The following is a 14,710-nucleotide window of genomic DNA, read 5'->3' as shown; positions in this document are numbered from 1 at the left end:
CGTGACGAGAAGCCGTGGCTCACAAACAACACCGTAGCTCAACGTGTGTTTACACCGTCAACATGTGACCGAAACAACAAGAACAGACGAGGCCCCCGGTCTGGATCTGTTTTTATGTGTTTCCTTGTCAGGCGCTTCATCCACCTCCTGCTCTTAAATCCTCTGAACTGTTCTCTGTGTTTCTGCAGACTTCATCTGTCTGTGGTCCACGCTTATCTGTGTGTGTGTGTGTGTGTGTGTGTGTGTGTGTGTGTGTGTGTGTGTGTGTGTGTGTGTGTGTGTGTGTGTGTGTGCTGTCAGGTGAGTGGTCCTGGCTCCAGGCTCATTTCCTCGGCTCTAAGAATAACCTGCAGCATGAATGAGCTGTTTTATCCCAGTCCCCCCCCCCCCCCCCCCCCCCCCCCCCGATTGATTGCAGATAGGACCTCCACCTTCTTCTTATCGCTCAGGTTCACACACACCAACAACGCAGCCTCTCACAGCATCACGCTGCACAAAAAGACAATTTTCAGATCCTCGTTAATCCCGTTTCCATGGAAACACTGAAGACATATCGCTTTTTATAGAGTTTAAAAATTAGTAAAAAATTGAATTAAACAATAAAAAAATCAGGTGAAAAGTACTCAAACGTCACCGTGCAGGAGGGCGATTCACGACATGCGAGTAGGGAAGAGGATTATGGGATGCTAGACTTTATTATTATTAGACTCAAGGTCCATTTTAAAAGAAATACAATACAAATAATAAATAAAAGAAAAGTAAAAAATAGACAACACACATATACAATAAAAACATTCCCACCTCTTATAAAAGGCTCTTATTCCAACGTCTCCAAAGGGATGACTGGTAGCGTTCTGCACTATAACTTGGGTTCAACAGCAGCATTATGATTACATTCTTAAATCTGTACATCAGGTTCCTCAATAAAGCTTGTAAGGTGTTAACTCCTGCATACACAAATAGCTCACCTGCACTCCTCCATCTTGTTTTTTTAGTAAGATCCTAAAACAGTCATTGTAAGCAACCTGAAGTCTGTGCATACTTGATTTTTTGAACTTACCCCATAAGGGGGCAGTATACAGGGGAGTGCAATATGCTCTAAAGAGACATATCTTTACATGATCAGAACACATGTGAAATTTTCTTGCCAACATATTGGCCTGGGAATATAATGTATATATTTATATATATATATTTAAATGTGTAAAGTAGTTTCTGAATCTTCAGAGGTGTACGCTCTGCTGTGATTGACAGCTGCTTGTTCGCGCCATGGTTAACGCCCACAAGCAGCAGGGAGACTTTTCAGTCTTTGTTTTCACGAGTTTCACTTTTTGTGGATAAATGACTTAAAAAGAAAACACTGAATAGTGAGTTTCACTTTCAGCAGAGGTCACATGGGGCTGATCTCTCGTTGTGAATGATAGTATATGTGGGAGGAGGAGAGCCGAGCCGGACCATGCCAAGCTAAATACATCAAATCCCCCCCCCTCTCCCTCCCTCTAATTCCGGGTCCCAGTTTGGCCCTGCCGGCCTCTGTGAACGGACGTTTCCCCCCCGAGGCCGCTGCAGCTCCGCAGACTGACAGCAGCAGGACTTTCCCACCAGAAAACCAAAACAGAAACTTTGACAAAACATGTTTTTAAATGAGAGGATCAAAGTGAAGAGAGGAGACGCTGTGTGGGATTCATGTGTGTGTGTGTGTGTGTGTGTGTGTGTGTGTGTGTGTGTGTGTGTAACACAGGAAGCTGCTTCCATCAAGATTACAAAAAAGTCAGCGGAAAAGAAGTTTCAGTCTGAAGAGTGGAACGTTTCTTTCTGGCGTTGAGGTAACAGAGAGCAGAGCTGGACACGAGAAGACGTTTGAAAGACCAGAACACGTTCAGGCTCCACAGAGACTTAAGCTTTTTAAACCCTTTATTTAAAGATCGAGTCAGCAGCTTGTTCCTTCAAAATAAAAGACAGACTTATGTAGGGACCTTCAAAATAAAATACAGTCCATCCTAAGTGAAGCTGCTCCATTGTCCCTTCTGGGCCTCCGTACATGTGTGGTGGTGACTGTGTCTGCAGAGACTCTGTCCTCTGACTGGATTTTACTGTTCTGCTTTGTGACGGTTGACTCGGGACGTTTGTGGGGGCGGAGCTGGTGTGTTTCCTCCAGCCAATGACAGCGCAGCAGGTGAGTTTAGGAGTGGATACAATTCAGTGATTGGACGAGATTCAAAGCGGTGAATATGACGGACGTGGACGTAGCAGCAAAGAAGAGAAAATATAATGAGAGTGAGGAGAAACACCAAGTGGATAAAGATCGTTCTAAAACGAGGGTGAACCTTGTGTTGTCTTTCACCTGTGGACGTGGAGTTGATCTACTTCCTGTTGGACAGGAAGGTGATGAACACCGGCGGTTAGCTTGTGCTAGTGTGCGTTAGCTTACAGTGTAGCTACAAGCAGTAAACGTAAACACTAAATCCTGCAGGGGGCGGGGCTTCTAGGGCCGATGAGCCCAGAAGGAGGGGCCCAGTGTGAATGTTAACAAACTGTAATGAAAAAATGATACAGACTCCACCTTGAATGTTAATACTTCCCAAACGTGGGAGGTACTCATCCAATCTAGATAAACTATTAAAGTTTTTTATCCATCCTTGATCAACAGCAGTGGATGTACAAACACTTGTGTTGAATGTTTAGGATTTGTGAAACCAAAAAACGGTCGGCAACAACAATCAAAATGCTCAAAAAAATAAACTCAGGAAGTGAACTTTAACTCTTTCAGAAAACATTTCTCCTCCCTCATATTTCCCAGTCCTCTGATTTAGGACTTAAAGATGGTTTTATTGGTTGAGAATATTGGACATGTGCCGCGGCCTTGTGATGCTTCACTTATCTAGAAATGTAATCTTGAAAAGCAGCGTTGTGTTCATATGTATAACGACCTCCGTTTCTCTGTTACTTATAGCATATTTATGAATGAATGTGTGCAGCTCATTTCTGCCCCGGGGTCACCGAGCAGGGCGGTCCAGTTGTGTTGAAGGGCGATCTGAAACTGTGGAAGTGTAAATATGGTTCGTCCTCTTCTTGGAATGAAATACCAAATAGTTTTTTCATTTTCCTGGATTTGTTGATCTGTTTAAAGCTCAGATTTCTCTCCTGCTTTTTGTGGAAACACCAGAATGTTTTATTGCACAAACTTCTGTGGCTCAATAATCAGAATCTACTGCTCCTTTAAATCTGGCATTATTTGTCGTCATGTGTGAGATCTCACATTTTACACGTGTTAAGATTTAAAAAAAAACTTTTGTGTCTTCCAGGATTGAGCTTAAAAGTGTTAACCATTGTTTTTAGCTTAAATTAGATATTTGATGCTTTAACAGCTGCCTGATAAATTGTGCTTTATTGAATAAGAATCAGAATCAGCCCAAAAATATTCCAGTTTTTCTCAGTCGCTTTGGTACATTTCTCAGATCAGAATTCAAATTCTCAAAACTACTTGTTCAATCTTCACATCATTGTGTCACTTGTGCAGTTTCTCATTTCTTTGAACAAGTTGCTAATGCTTTGGTACATCCATACAAAGGATTATGTACAATTCTCTGCTGTTTCCTACATTATCAATGGCTTATGTCATGTTGATCAAAATGTATTATAATGGGTCTCTGTTGAATAGTCTCAACATTTAGGCATTAGTTCATCACATAAGTCTTTACATGCAAAATGGTTGAACAAGTTGTCATTATATGTCAAGCATATTTCTATACATTTCCATTAGACTTTTATTCTAAATCTGTCCTGAATTGGTAAATTGCTCCCAGGTGAATCTTGACTTTCTCTAACAAAAGGGAAATGTGTGAAGCATTAGATCAACCAATGATCAACCAGTTTTCTGAAATAGCTCAAAGGTGCATCTCATGAACCATCAACTGGCAAGTATATATATATATAGCTGGAGCACAACACAATGTCACAATGTCTGACAATGGAAGGACAAGGAATTGGACGGGGTCAACAGCCAGAGAGAAGAAGACGAGGAAGAGGAGTGAGGCTGCGTGGCGGAGGAGCTGGGAGGCAAAACAGAGGAAGAGGCAGAAGAGGCCGAGGACATGTGCGTGTTCCTGATGAGAACCACACTTGTAGATCACGTTCTCAATCCTGGGCTTCCAATGGCCGAGGCTGGTCGAAGGGTTTCAGCCAAATGTTGGGAGAACAACTGTGTCCTCAATCATTCAGACTGTTCATCGACAGAACAGGTATGTAACCTAACAACAGGCACTGTACTGTAATACTGTATACTGTCTGTAATGCTTCATACAATATTACAGTATTCCACTTGTATTTTACAATATACAGTAAGTATACTTTATACAGTGACATTTTATCTTACTCAATTTTGTGTTTTGCATTACTATAATTTTTCCACATAGGACTGCAAGACAACTTCACAGCGGTGGCAGAGGGCTCCTTTTCACACCTGAACAGGAGGAGGCTATTTGCACCATGGTTGTAGAAAACAATGCCATGGTGCACACTAAGGTGTAACTTACAATTTACAATAATCATCATCAGAACTTTAGCCTTAGTTTATATCAGAACACCTCTCCAGAGTACGCTGTTATATTGACAACATGACTAAGCAATTTGACTGTCTTATCCGAACACAAGGACTTGTCATTCTGATGGCACTGACATGTTCATTGACACAGATATTTACTTTTGAGAGATGACCTTGGTAATCCAAGGTGTTTTGCTATTTGTACGAATTGTTTTGAGAAATGAACTTACTGTTTTGCAAATGTCGAGGATGATTCGAGAAATGTACCAAAGCGACTGAGAAAAACTGTAACATAAGTTTAAAAAGAAGAAAACCTCATTTATCAGAACTCACATTATCCCTCAGTTATATCAGAGCCCCACGCTGATCTTGTGCACAATCTGTTTTTTTGAATGAGTGTAAAAATAAAACAGCCAGTCAGGAGTTCTTCACAGGATGTTCCTTCTCCTCCGATCGATCGCTTTCATGTGAGTCTAATCAGAGCATCAAACACAAACAAACACGTCATGAGAGCAGAGAGGACGGAAACAGACGTCATGTGAGTGATATAAATCTGCTGAGGGACACAGAGGACACGAGGAGACAACGTTAGATTAAAGACAAATTAAGCTTTAATGTGTCTGAAGCTACAACGGAGCAGGGTCATCATTTATAAAACATCCACATCTCTAAATATGTTATTATTCTTGGGGAGACGGGTGGGAGGATTAAAAGACATCAACTATTGGATTCATTTAAACTACTTTGATCATCTTAAAGGGTCTATCAGTGCTTTCACACCTGCATGTTTGCACAATCATTAGAATTCACCTCCATAACTAGCATGAGTTTGAAAGTAGCATTCCCTCAGTGCTCCGTCTGCAAAACATAAATTATTGTTTGTTGTTTTCTGGTTTCTTCTTCTGTGATTTACAGTCTTTACAGCGCCATCTTTAATCTCGCTCTGACCGCTGTGAAGATAGATAGATAGATAGATAGATAGATAGATAGATACTTTATTGATCCCGAGGGAAATTTAAAGACATGCAGAGAAAACGTGTTAGTCAGGCAGAGACCAGCACACACACTAAATCTGTGCTCACACAATGAGAGTGTTATTATAGATATAGTCAGATAGATCTCAGCCTGAGGAAGAATCTCAGCATCAACAAGTGACCACTTTAACTTCACAAGTTGCCAAGAAGTTAAAATACTGCGGAGAAGCCCCGAGGGGCGACAGATACTCAGAAAGACTTTTAAAGAGAAAAATGATCGATGTGATGACGAGCATGTGAAAAGGAATGATCAACATTGAGTTTTGGCTTTTGAAGTAGATTCTGAGTTTGTAGTTGAACCTGTCGGAACAAATTCAAAATTCAACCCTGCAACCAAATGAAATTGAGATTTTCTGATTGTGACTCTCACTAATCAAAGCAAACACAAAGTATTAGCAGAAGCCCTGCAGGGTTTGAACATTTGTATTAAAATAAGAGAGATATCATTTCTGACATGCTTTGTTTGTGTGTTATGACTGTGTGTTTGCCAGGTGTGGCTAACGTTAGCATTGCTAACACCAGCCTTTATTCCTCCTTACAGGTTAACGTCCACATGTGTGTGTAATGATGTTACACTTTAACCTGACACAGCAGATATATAACTTTATCTCCATTTTATAGCTCACAATACTGACAGACTGCGCCGTGCTACTGGACGCCATCTTTCCACTGTGCTGTTGTTTACTTTGGGGTCAAAGGGCAGCAGCCACCGACTGACACTTTTTCAATTTATTTTCACAATAACGGGTAAAATATGCAATTTTAAATCATTAAACTTTTTTATTTGGTTATTGAAGGCATCAAGCGACCCCCCTCTCAGTGTCTCACTACCCCCCAGGGGGTCCCGACCCACACTTTGGGAACCACTGCTGTAGCCTATAAGTCTGGAAGAGGAACGTTAAACCAGGTTTCAAAAACAGCAGTGATCATAAGAGTGATGCAGATGTGTTTCAGTCTCTTTAACGTGTCATTAATGTTGGGAAAGTAAATCCTTATCGACTCTAATGTCACGTCATCCCTCAGGCCTTTCTTCACCGTGTGAACAAAAGAGTCAAAAGGTGCACATGGAGGACTTCTCCACAAAATCAATCCAAACACAGTCTTCTGAATATCTCACTTTAATCACACAGTTACACCTCTGTATTCACTGGAATCTGCAGCAGCAGGTTCTTACATGAATTTGTGCAGATCTCATGCTCAACCACAGAACACATAATGTCAGCCCTTTCATTCAGAGTTTTTTATTCTGCTGTTGTTGATTTGAAGTGTTTGGAGGAAACAACAAGACGTTGTATTGCACCGACCCCCCACAGCTGAGCAGCATCACGCTGCCGACGGGAAAATATGACACAAAAAATACAACATTTTAAGTGTTCACAGCGTCGTATGTACGCTAAATAAGACCTTTGATGCTTACTTGTAAAACTATAGTAAGTTGACTTAGGGCTGTCAAACGAAAAATGTTTAATTGTGATTAATCTCATTTTAATATCATGTTTGAAATTCCATTATTCTGTGTCTAAAAATATAAATAGTGAGGCTTTTACTGTGATTTTTTGTCCTGTCCTAAGCTGAGAGCACTTTACTTGCTGTGTGCTTTTATTTTGAAATACAGTAAGGAGCTTCTGGTAGATTGAATGTCAGGACGGGAAGTTTAAGCACAGAAACAGGAAGTGGTTAGGGATCCCAAACTGAGGTCAAACAGCTCAAAGGAACGTAACAAAGGTCAATGTGTGATGTCATGAGGTCAGTGTGTGATGTCATGAGGTCAATGTGTGATGTCATAAGGTGGATTTTACTTTGGACTCGTCAGCTGAGCTGTCTGAGAGTTTGTTAAAGTGAAATGAGACATTCAAAGATGCAGCAGTGTTCTTCTTTTACATCAGTGAGACTACAGGGAGACACTGAGGACCACTATCTACGGAGAGCCTGAAGGGACAAACATGAGATTAATGTGATTAACTAGTTAATACTGACAGCTCTGATTCAACTTCAAATAAAAAGATTTCCGCTGTTTTAATCTCCTTAACAAAACTTCACTTTGTGCACGTTTTGCGTCATTTTGTCCCGACAGCAGCAACAGAAGAAGGTCACAGTGATGCCAGCAGGATTCCTGCAGATCATCTTTGTTTTTCTCAGACACGGCGGCAGCACATAGGAACTCCCAGCCCTCATGATAAAACATAAATCAGCCGTCCGCCCGTGTTACACAACAGTAGTTAGCATAGTAAGACAAAGAGTACAGTCAGTAAATAGCTCTCAGTAGCATCATGAGACAGGAACACTGATCCAGGATCATGCAGTTAATGTCAACTTTCAGAACGAGTCAGGCAGGAATCTAACACTTTGCAGGATTAAACATTTTCATACAAGATACCGTATTTAACACACTGTAACATGGAAAAATGTGAACATAGATCAAAGTGGGGTCAGCAGGATCTTCACACTGAAGAAGTGTGTCTGTCACATCAGAAACATCCGGCAGAATTCTGAATTCTGGACTTTACTCTGACCCCTGAATGCACCACCTCACGGCAGCAGCAGCTTTAGAGTCACAATGAAATCAAACCTTTTAAAAAATCTAAATTCAAATGTTGAAGTTAAAACATGAACTTCTTATTAAAAGACAAATGTCAGGGTCTCCTGATGTCAAACAGCTGCAGACAGTCTATGGTCGTGCAGCGTCACCAGCACCCCCCACTGGCTCCTCCCACTGGCTCCAGGTGAATTCTCCTGATTATACCCTGCTGTGTTCTCACATCAGCCGACTCTGACTTTTTGCAGAATAAATACAAGGAGGCTGGAGGAGAAAATTTGGGGGAAGTCCGACTGATTAATTCGGCTTCTTGTATTCACACATGCAGCTCCTCCAGGAAAACTTCAAGAGTTTAGTGCCAGAGTGAAAGCGCTAACAGATACACCTTGCTAAAAAAGCTAGCGCTAGCTCCAACCCTCATCCACATAACTTCACTTTGTGCTACGAGAAAATCAAGATGATGCCAAACTCGATGCATGTAACAGCAGTGCAAAAACCAGCGAGTTATGTCAGGATGTCCATTTCATATATACAGTCTATGTGTCAACACAAACTGATTCCTCATAAAAATCTTCAAATGACAATCCTCAGAGATGTGAGGTAAATATTCACTATTTCTACCAGCTTTACATCAACATTTAAACCTTTAGATTTGATAATATATGAACGTGACATTAACTACTTCTAAATATGTGTTTTAAAGTCACCAGTCCGCCAGTTTAGACGAGCAGCAGGTAAGTCATTCAGGAAAAAGGGTTTTTAAGAAGTAGGACAATGTTGACATTTGTGCCTGATGAAGGACTAGACGACTGAAATGTCAAAGGTCATGATCACTTCCATTAAATGTTAATTAGAGCAGCTTCTGGTGTGCGGACTTTGTCTTCTTTCTGTCTTTGGATATTTTTTTTTTAGTACTCAACAATTGGGATGTGCGGGATGTTTGATAGTGTTGTGTGACTTTTGGGAATATGACATCAGAATGCACATCCGAATTTAAATATTTGGGATTTCATCTTGTGAGCTTCATGCTCTCTTTAAAGGTCACATCTCCTCCTCCTCTTCTTCAGTGTAAATAAGTCTCAGAGCTCCTCAAAACATGTGTGTGAAGTTTCTTGTTCTAAATCCACTCTGATCCTGTATTTGATCATGTCTATAAACCCCTCTATTTCAGCCCTGCTCAGAACAGGCTGTTTCTGTGTCTGTACCTTTAAATATGTAAATGAGCTGTGTCTGACCACGCCCCCTCTCTGGAAGGGCTTGGGTGTACTCGGTCTGTCTCACTCCATGTCCTATTGTTTACGGTGAGAAGGCAGACTCAGAGGGCAGAACAAACACCTAGCTGTGGGAGTGTCATCCACTGGGGGGAGGGGCTACTGCCCTTTGTGATGTCATGAAGGGAAAATCTCCAAACTGCCTGTTTGAACACACATTTTCTAAAAAGTGGAGCAGGCAGAAGACGGAGAGGATGGACTTTTCTCATCATTGGGGGGTTTGTAGACAGATTAGAGACACATGTTAGTGTTAGAGGAACATGGTGAAGAGGATTCTGAATCATGTGACCTTTAATGAAGATGATTTACATCCATAGAAGTAATTTACTGTGCAGTGTGAGCACGATTATAAGCCAAGACTCATGTTCAAATCAAGCACAATAACAAGACTGAATCTGATTGTGAAAACATTTGATTAATGAAATGTTCGTTTAAAATCCCAAAATGTTTTGTAGCTCTGATGAAGACAGGATGGAGCGCTTGTAAGATTTCAATGTTTATAAGTCGGCCATGTTTGTCTCTAAAGTCCACAAAGAAACGCCAGGATGATTTATTTTGTCGGCATTGTCATCGTTTGTGTCTCCTTTTGGTTTCAGTTCCCTTTGCACTAATAAAGATGTAAGCATTTTCTGTGCTTGGTATTAAGTGCATTGAAGACACAATAAACAAATTAAAATAAATCAGTTGGCTGCTCTGAGGAGCTTGAAGGCTAGCTTCACATTTTCAAGGATCAAGGATTCATTTCTTTTAGTGCTTCAGTTGTTTGAGAAACAGAGGGACATGATCAAGACGTGCTCTTTAAGAATGTGAAACACTGTGGTGAATTCACAACAATATTTTCATTAAAGTAAGAATGATCGACATGTTCCACATAAATAAATCATAAAATCTGTCCTGTGTAAATGTGTCTCTGAGTCTTGACTGTCTACAATGAGGGAGAAGCTCGAGTCCCGCTGGCTGTGTTGTTGTCAGAGCCGTGTTTACATGGACGGGACGGCCGGCTCCTCCCCTTGTGTATAAAAGCTGTTTTAGTCAAGAACTAGAGAGAAGAAGAAGAACATACTCACTGATTATTTGGATGTTAGTAAGAGTTTTTAGATCACGCTCATTCTGTGTCAGTTTACATGAAATGTGAAGCTACGAGCTAACTAAAGAGAGCTAACATTAGCATGCTAACACAACAATGTGAAGCTACGAGCTAACTAAAGAGCGCTAACATTAGCATGCTAACACAACAATGCAGCTCGAGCAGAGGACGATTTTGTCTACTGCTTGCTCTAAATGGTGCTTCATTATGGTGCGTTCTATTTGATAACTCCTTCATATGAACGAGTGGAGGGGGGTTGGAGGTGTGTCTCTGGAGGAGAGCGGAGGCTTCAGTATGGAGGAGGCGTGGCCAAATAGCAGTTTGTTTTGGTTTCATGCTGGTGCTCAAGGGCGACATCTACTGGATCAAAAAGTCGCACATTCTTCCTTTAAAGTGAACTTCACCTGTGATAAAAGCCAAACAATGCAACTTCAATTTGAGTTCATGTTTTTGTAGTTAAGCCTACAATCAGCATGCTAAAGAAGACATTTGACTGACAGAGCCCTCGAGCCAAAACACAGCACTCTAATGAGGTCAGTAAAGATGATCTTCATGCTACAAGTGTTGGTTGACCTCTTTGACCCCTTTCACTCTTCACGCCCCTACTCTGCTTCTCCATTGTTATTCAGACAGCGAGTGATGAGAGCTTTTTAAAAACGGTTGCCTGCTGTTGCATTAACGTTTCCTCTGTTTGCATCATGAAGGAGCCGGAGAAACAGCTCCTGAATAAAGAGCACCAAACTGAAGTTTCCAAGGTGTCCACACACTAAGACGTGTTATTATAAATATATGAAGAGCGGGACGCTGTTAGAAATCTGGTTTCATTGTGACTTTAAAAGCAAAGTCTAAGTTTTTCTGCAGGACGATAATAAGAAACACTTCTTCTGGCTTCACGGTGTAGAAAAACAAAAACAGGTTCAGTCTTGAGTGCAGCATGTCAGACGTCTTGGCTGTGACTAATAAGTTATCTTAAAAACACACATCTGTATCCACAGAGATCTCTAAACACCCCTACATGGGCCCTCTTGGCGGCCTCTGACCCCTCCCGCTCTCTGAAGTCAGGCGCGTGATGCTCGCCGATAACACTTCTCCTCCGCTTTAATCTGAGCAGCGATCAGCCGCCGGAGGCTAAAAAAAGAGAGGGAGACGAGCAACAAAGTTAGAGAAACAATGAAGTCAGTCTTTGCATCCGACAGCATTTCGTCACGGCACAGACGCCGCGCCGCACCACGGGGTCAGGAGGTGATTATCTTACGACGTTTAACGTGGCTTGTGATTTAAAGTCAGATCCAAAGCAAACAGCTCCGAGGAGAAACCAAGAACTGCTGACAACCCTGAGGAGGGGCTCACAAACGGAGGATAAAACTCTCCCAGTTAACACTTTTTATACACAATTACCAGGGCACGCCATTGTCTTCAGCGGCCATCTTGGAAAGAAAAGGTCGCTCTTAAATCAGCGTTTTCATGTGAAACCTCAGACATGTGTAAACGAGCTCAGAGCTTCAGAAGAGAGAAAACACACACGAGCTCCTGAATCTCAGTCTTCCCTTGGAAACAGACTCGAAGTTCATTGGATAAACATTTTTAACACACACACACGCACGCACACACACACACACACACACACACACACACACACACACACACACACACACACACACACACACACATACACGCACACACACACACACACACACACACACACACACACACACACACACACACACACACACACACACACACACAGGTTGATTGTGCTTCACTCATTCATCAGCTCGTTAGCATCGGGGAGTTTCCTAAAGGGAAACAGATCAATAGACTGTTGCATCACCTTATTCTACCCTGAAATAACCAAAAACATTTTGCAGATTTTTACAGATTTAAAATATTATTTGCATTTCAGAGGATCTCACAACACAAGCCGTGTTGCGATTTCCTTTTTTTGCATCTGGGGGTTTATAAGTCAGTGCAGGCAGGAGTGCTTAAATCCTCTGAATCTTATTCCTATAATCCGCTTTTCTCCATCGATATCGGACTTCTTAACTCCGAGACGCAGCCTTCAAATCCTTTTCCAAAAAACACAGAGAAAAAGCTTCAGGCTCCGTCCTCCACTAATCAGCCTTTTGAGACGACCGATAGGCGTCTGCACGGGCGCCATTCTGCGCTCCGAGCAGCCGGTGCTCAGCACATTTCACTGCAGGACCCAAAAAGACCCTACCATGCTTCTGCAGCCGAGAGCAAAGCGAACACACAGAAGGGCGACGCCTCCAAAAGGAACCCAACACAACACGACCACGTCAGGGCTCATACTTGGCAGCGAGGGTCCGAGCGCTGGCTGGGTGGCGCTGGAGTCTTTTTGGCGTCCGTGCAGCCGAGGCAGGAAGGAACCAACGGGCTGAAGAGTCGGCCGAGACCTTTCCGGAAGACGCTGTTGGAGAGGCTGTAGATCAAACAGTTACAGAAGCTGTTGCTAATCGCTAACCACGTGGTGAGGAAGGACGCCACCTTGTGGTGATACAGCCCGGCGCTCTCCAGCAGGAAGTAGAGGATGTACGGCATCCACAGCACGTAGAAGACGCTGGTGATGCGGAACAGCACCATGGCGTAGCGTTTGTCCGGGTGGCCCTCGCAGCGCTCGCCTCGCTCGCCTTTCTCGCCCTCGAGGTGCGTACTGAAGCGAGCGTGGCGTTGGGTGATCTCCCTCGTGTGCTGCCGGCAGATCCTGAAGATGCTCCCATAGGTGAAGCAGACGGTGAGCGCCGCCGGAGCGTAGAGCAGCCCGACGATGAAGGTGCTGAAGCCCGGGCTGGTCGTCCAGGAGTCCGCGCACCACTGGAATATGTCGCCATGGTAACCCGGCTTCCCCCACCCGCAGAAGGACGGCAGGAAGATGAGGGCGGAGTAAACCCAGATGAGGACGATGCACGCCCGGAGCCGGCACGGCGTCACCAGCGTGGCGTAGGACAGCGGGCGGGTGATGGCAATGTAGCGGTCCACGCTGATGCACGCCAGGGACGCCATGGAGACGCTCTTCAGCACCGACACCATGTAGCCGAACACCTTACAGGTGAGCTCCTCGTTCAGCCGGCGGAGGTAGTGGAGGAGGGACAGCGAGGGCACGAGGCAGCTCACGCCCACCAGCAGGTCGGCGTACGCCATGGTCTGGATGAAGTGACTGGTGGTGTGGTGGTGCAGCAGTGGCGCGCAGTGGAAGACGAAGATCACCACCAGGTTCCCGGCGATGATGAGCACGGTGAGGAAGAGGATGACGACCACCTCCAGCACGCAGGTGTCCAGGGTGCGCGAGTAACCTACGGCGCCGAGCAGGCAGAACAGAGGAGAACCGCTTTGGTTCGCGTTGGAGGTCGAGTTCATGTTTGGATTTGAGGGGGGGAGGGGAGGGGGTTAGCTTAGTGTAGCCTTCATCCAGTCGTCACAGTCTCCGGTGTAATCCAAAAGTTGCAGTTAAAGTCTAATTCTCCAAAAAGGAAACCGCCGCCGCGTCCTCTTAAATCAGCATCGCCTCTCCGTCAGAGAGTCTGAAGTCGATGTAATCCGGCGCCGGACGCAGAACAAACGCCGCTCTGCTGCACGTGGATTTGTGCAGGAAGAATTCATCGTAGGACATAAAAACAAGAGAGCCGGTGTGGTGCTGCAGTGCAAACTGTCCCCCCCCCCCCCCTGAAAGCTGTTTATCCCCCCTCCCTCCTCTTCAGATGTAAATCCTGAGGTAAGCACTCTGCTCCGGCTCGCAGCCACAGAAACATCCAGACATCCTCTCCTGCTCCCGGAGCGCCGGCTGAGGGAAAAGGGAGGGAAAAGAAAAGCTGAAATTCCCGGCAGCGCCCGTCGCTTACACTCCTCCACGCTGCCTCGGCAAACACACGCCGTCAGACCTGGATGTGGCCGCCTCGTGTTCACACACACACACTTTTACACACACTTACACGCGGCGTCTCAAACATCCAGAGGTACCAGGCTTCCTCTCTGTGGAGCTTCCAGTGAGTGTGTGTGTGTGTGTGTGTGTGTGTGTGTGTGTGTGTGTGTGTGTGAGAGGCACACTGCCTCTCCGCTCTGCTGTAGTAGCAGTACTGATGATGCAGCGCTGCCTCCCTCTCCTCCCCTGCTCTCTCGCTCTCTCTCTCTCTCTCTCTCTCTCTCACACACACTCTTGTACTTCCCTCCCCTCGTCTTCCTCACTCCCTCTCGTTCTGCCTTTTTGCCCCTTCATCTCGTCCC

The 14,710-nt window shown here is 44.1% G+C and overlaps 1 protein-coding gene across 1 annotated transcript in view; it reads right to left on the bottom strand.

Annotated features, from left to right (window-relative positions):
• Positions 1–6,679: 6,679 nt before the first annotated feature.
• Positions 6,680–14,710, bottom strand: part of LOC110002855 (probable G-protein coupled receptor 21) — an 8,164-nt gene continuing 133 nt past the window's right edge. Inside the window, exon 1 of the mRNA XM_065951999.1 lies at positions 6,680–14,710. This exon is cut by the window's right edge and continues 133 nt beyond it. Within this exon, the coding sequence (XP_065808071.1) occupies positions 12,776–13,846 (1,071 nt within the window). The 5' untranslated portion in view covers positions 13,847–14,710 and the 3' untranslated portion in view covers positions 6,680–12,775.

This window comes from Labrus bergylta, chromosome 2 (genome assembly GCF_963930695.1).
Source record: "Labrus bergylta chromosome 2, fLabBer1.1, whole genome shotgun sequence".
Taxonomy (NCBI): Eukaryota; Metazoa; Chordata; class Actinopteri; order Labriformes; family Labridae; genus Labrus; species Labrus bergylta.
The sequence above is the reverse complement of the archived record's forward strand: the minus strand, read 5'-3'. Positions and strand labels throughout refer to the sequence as shown.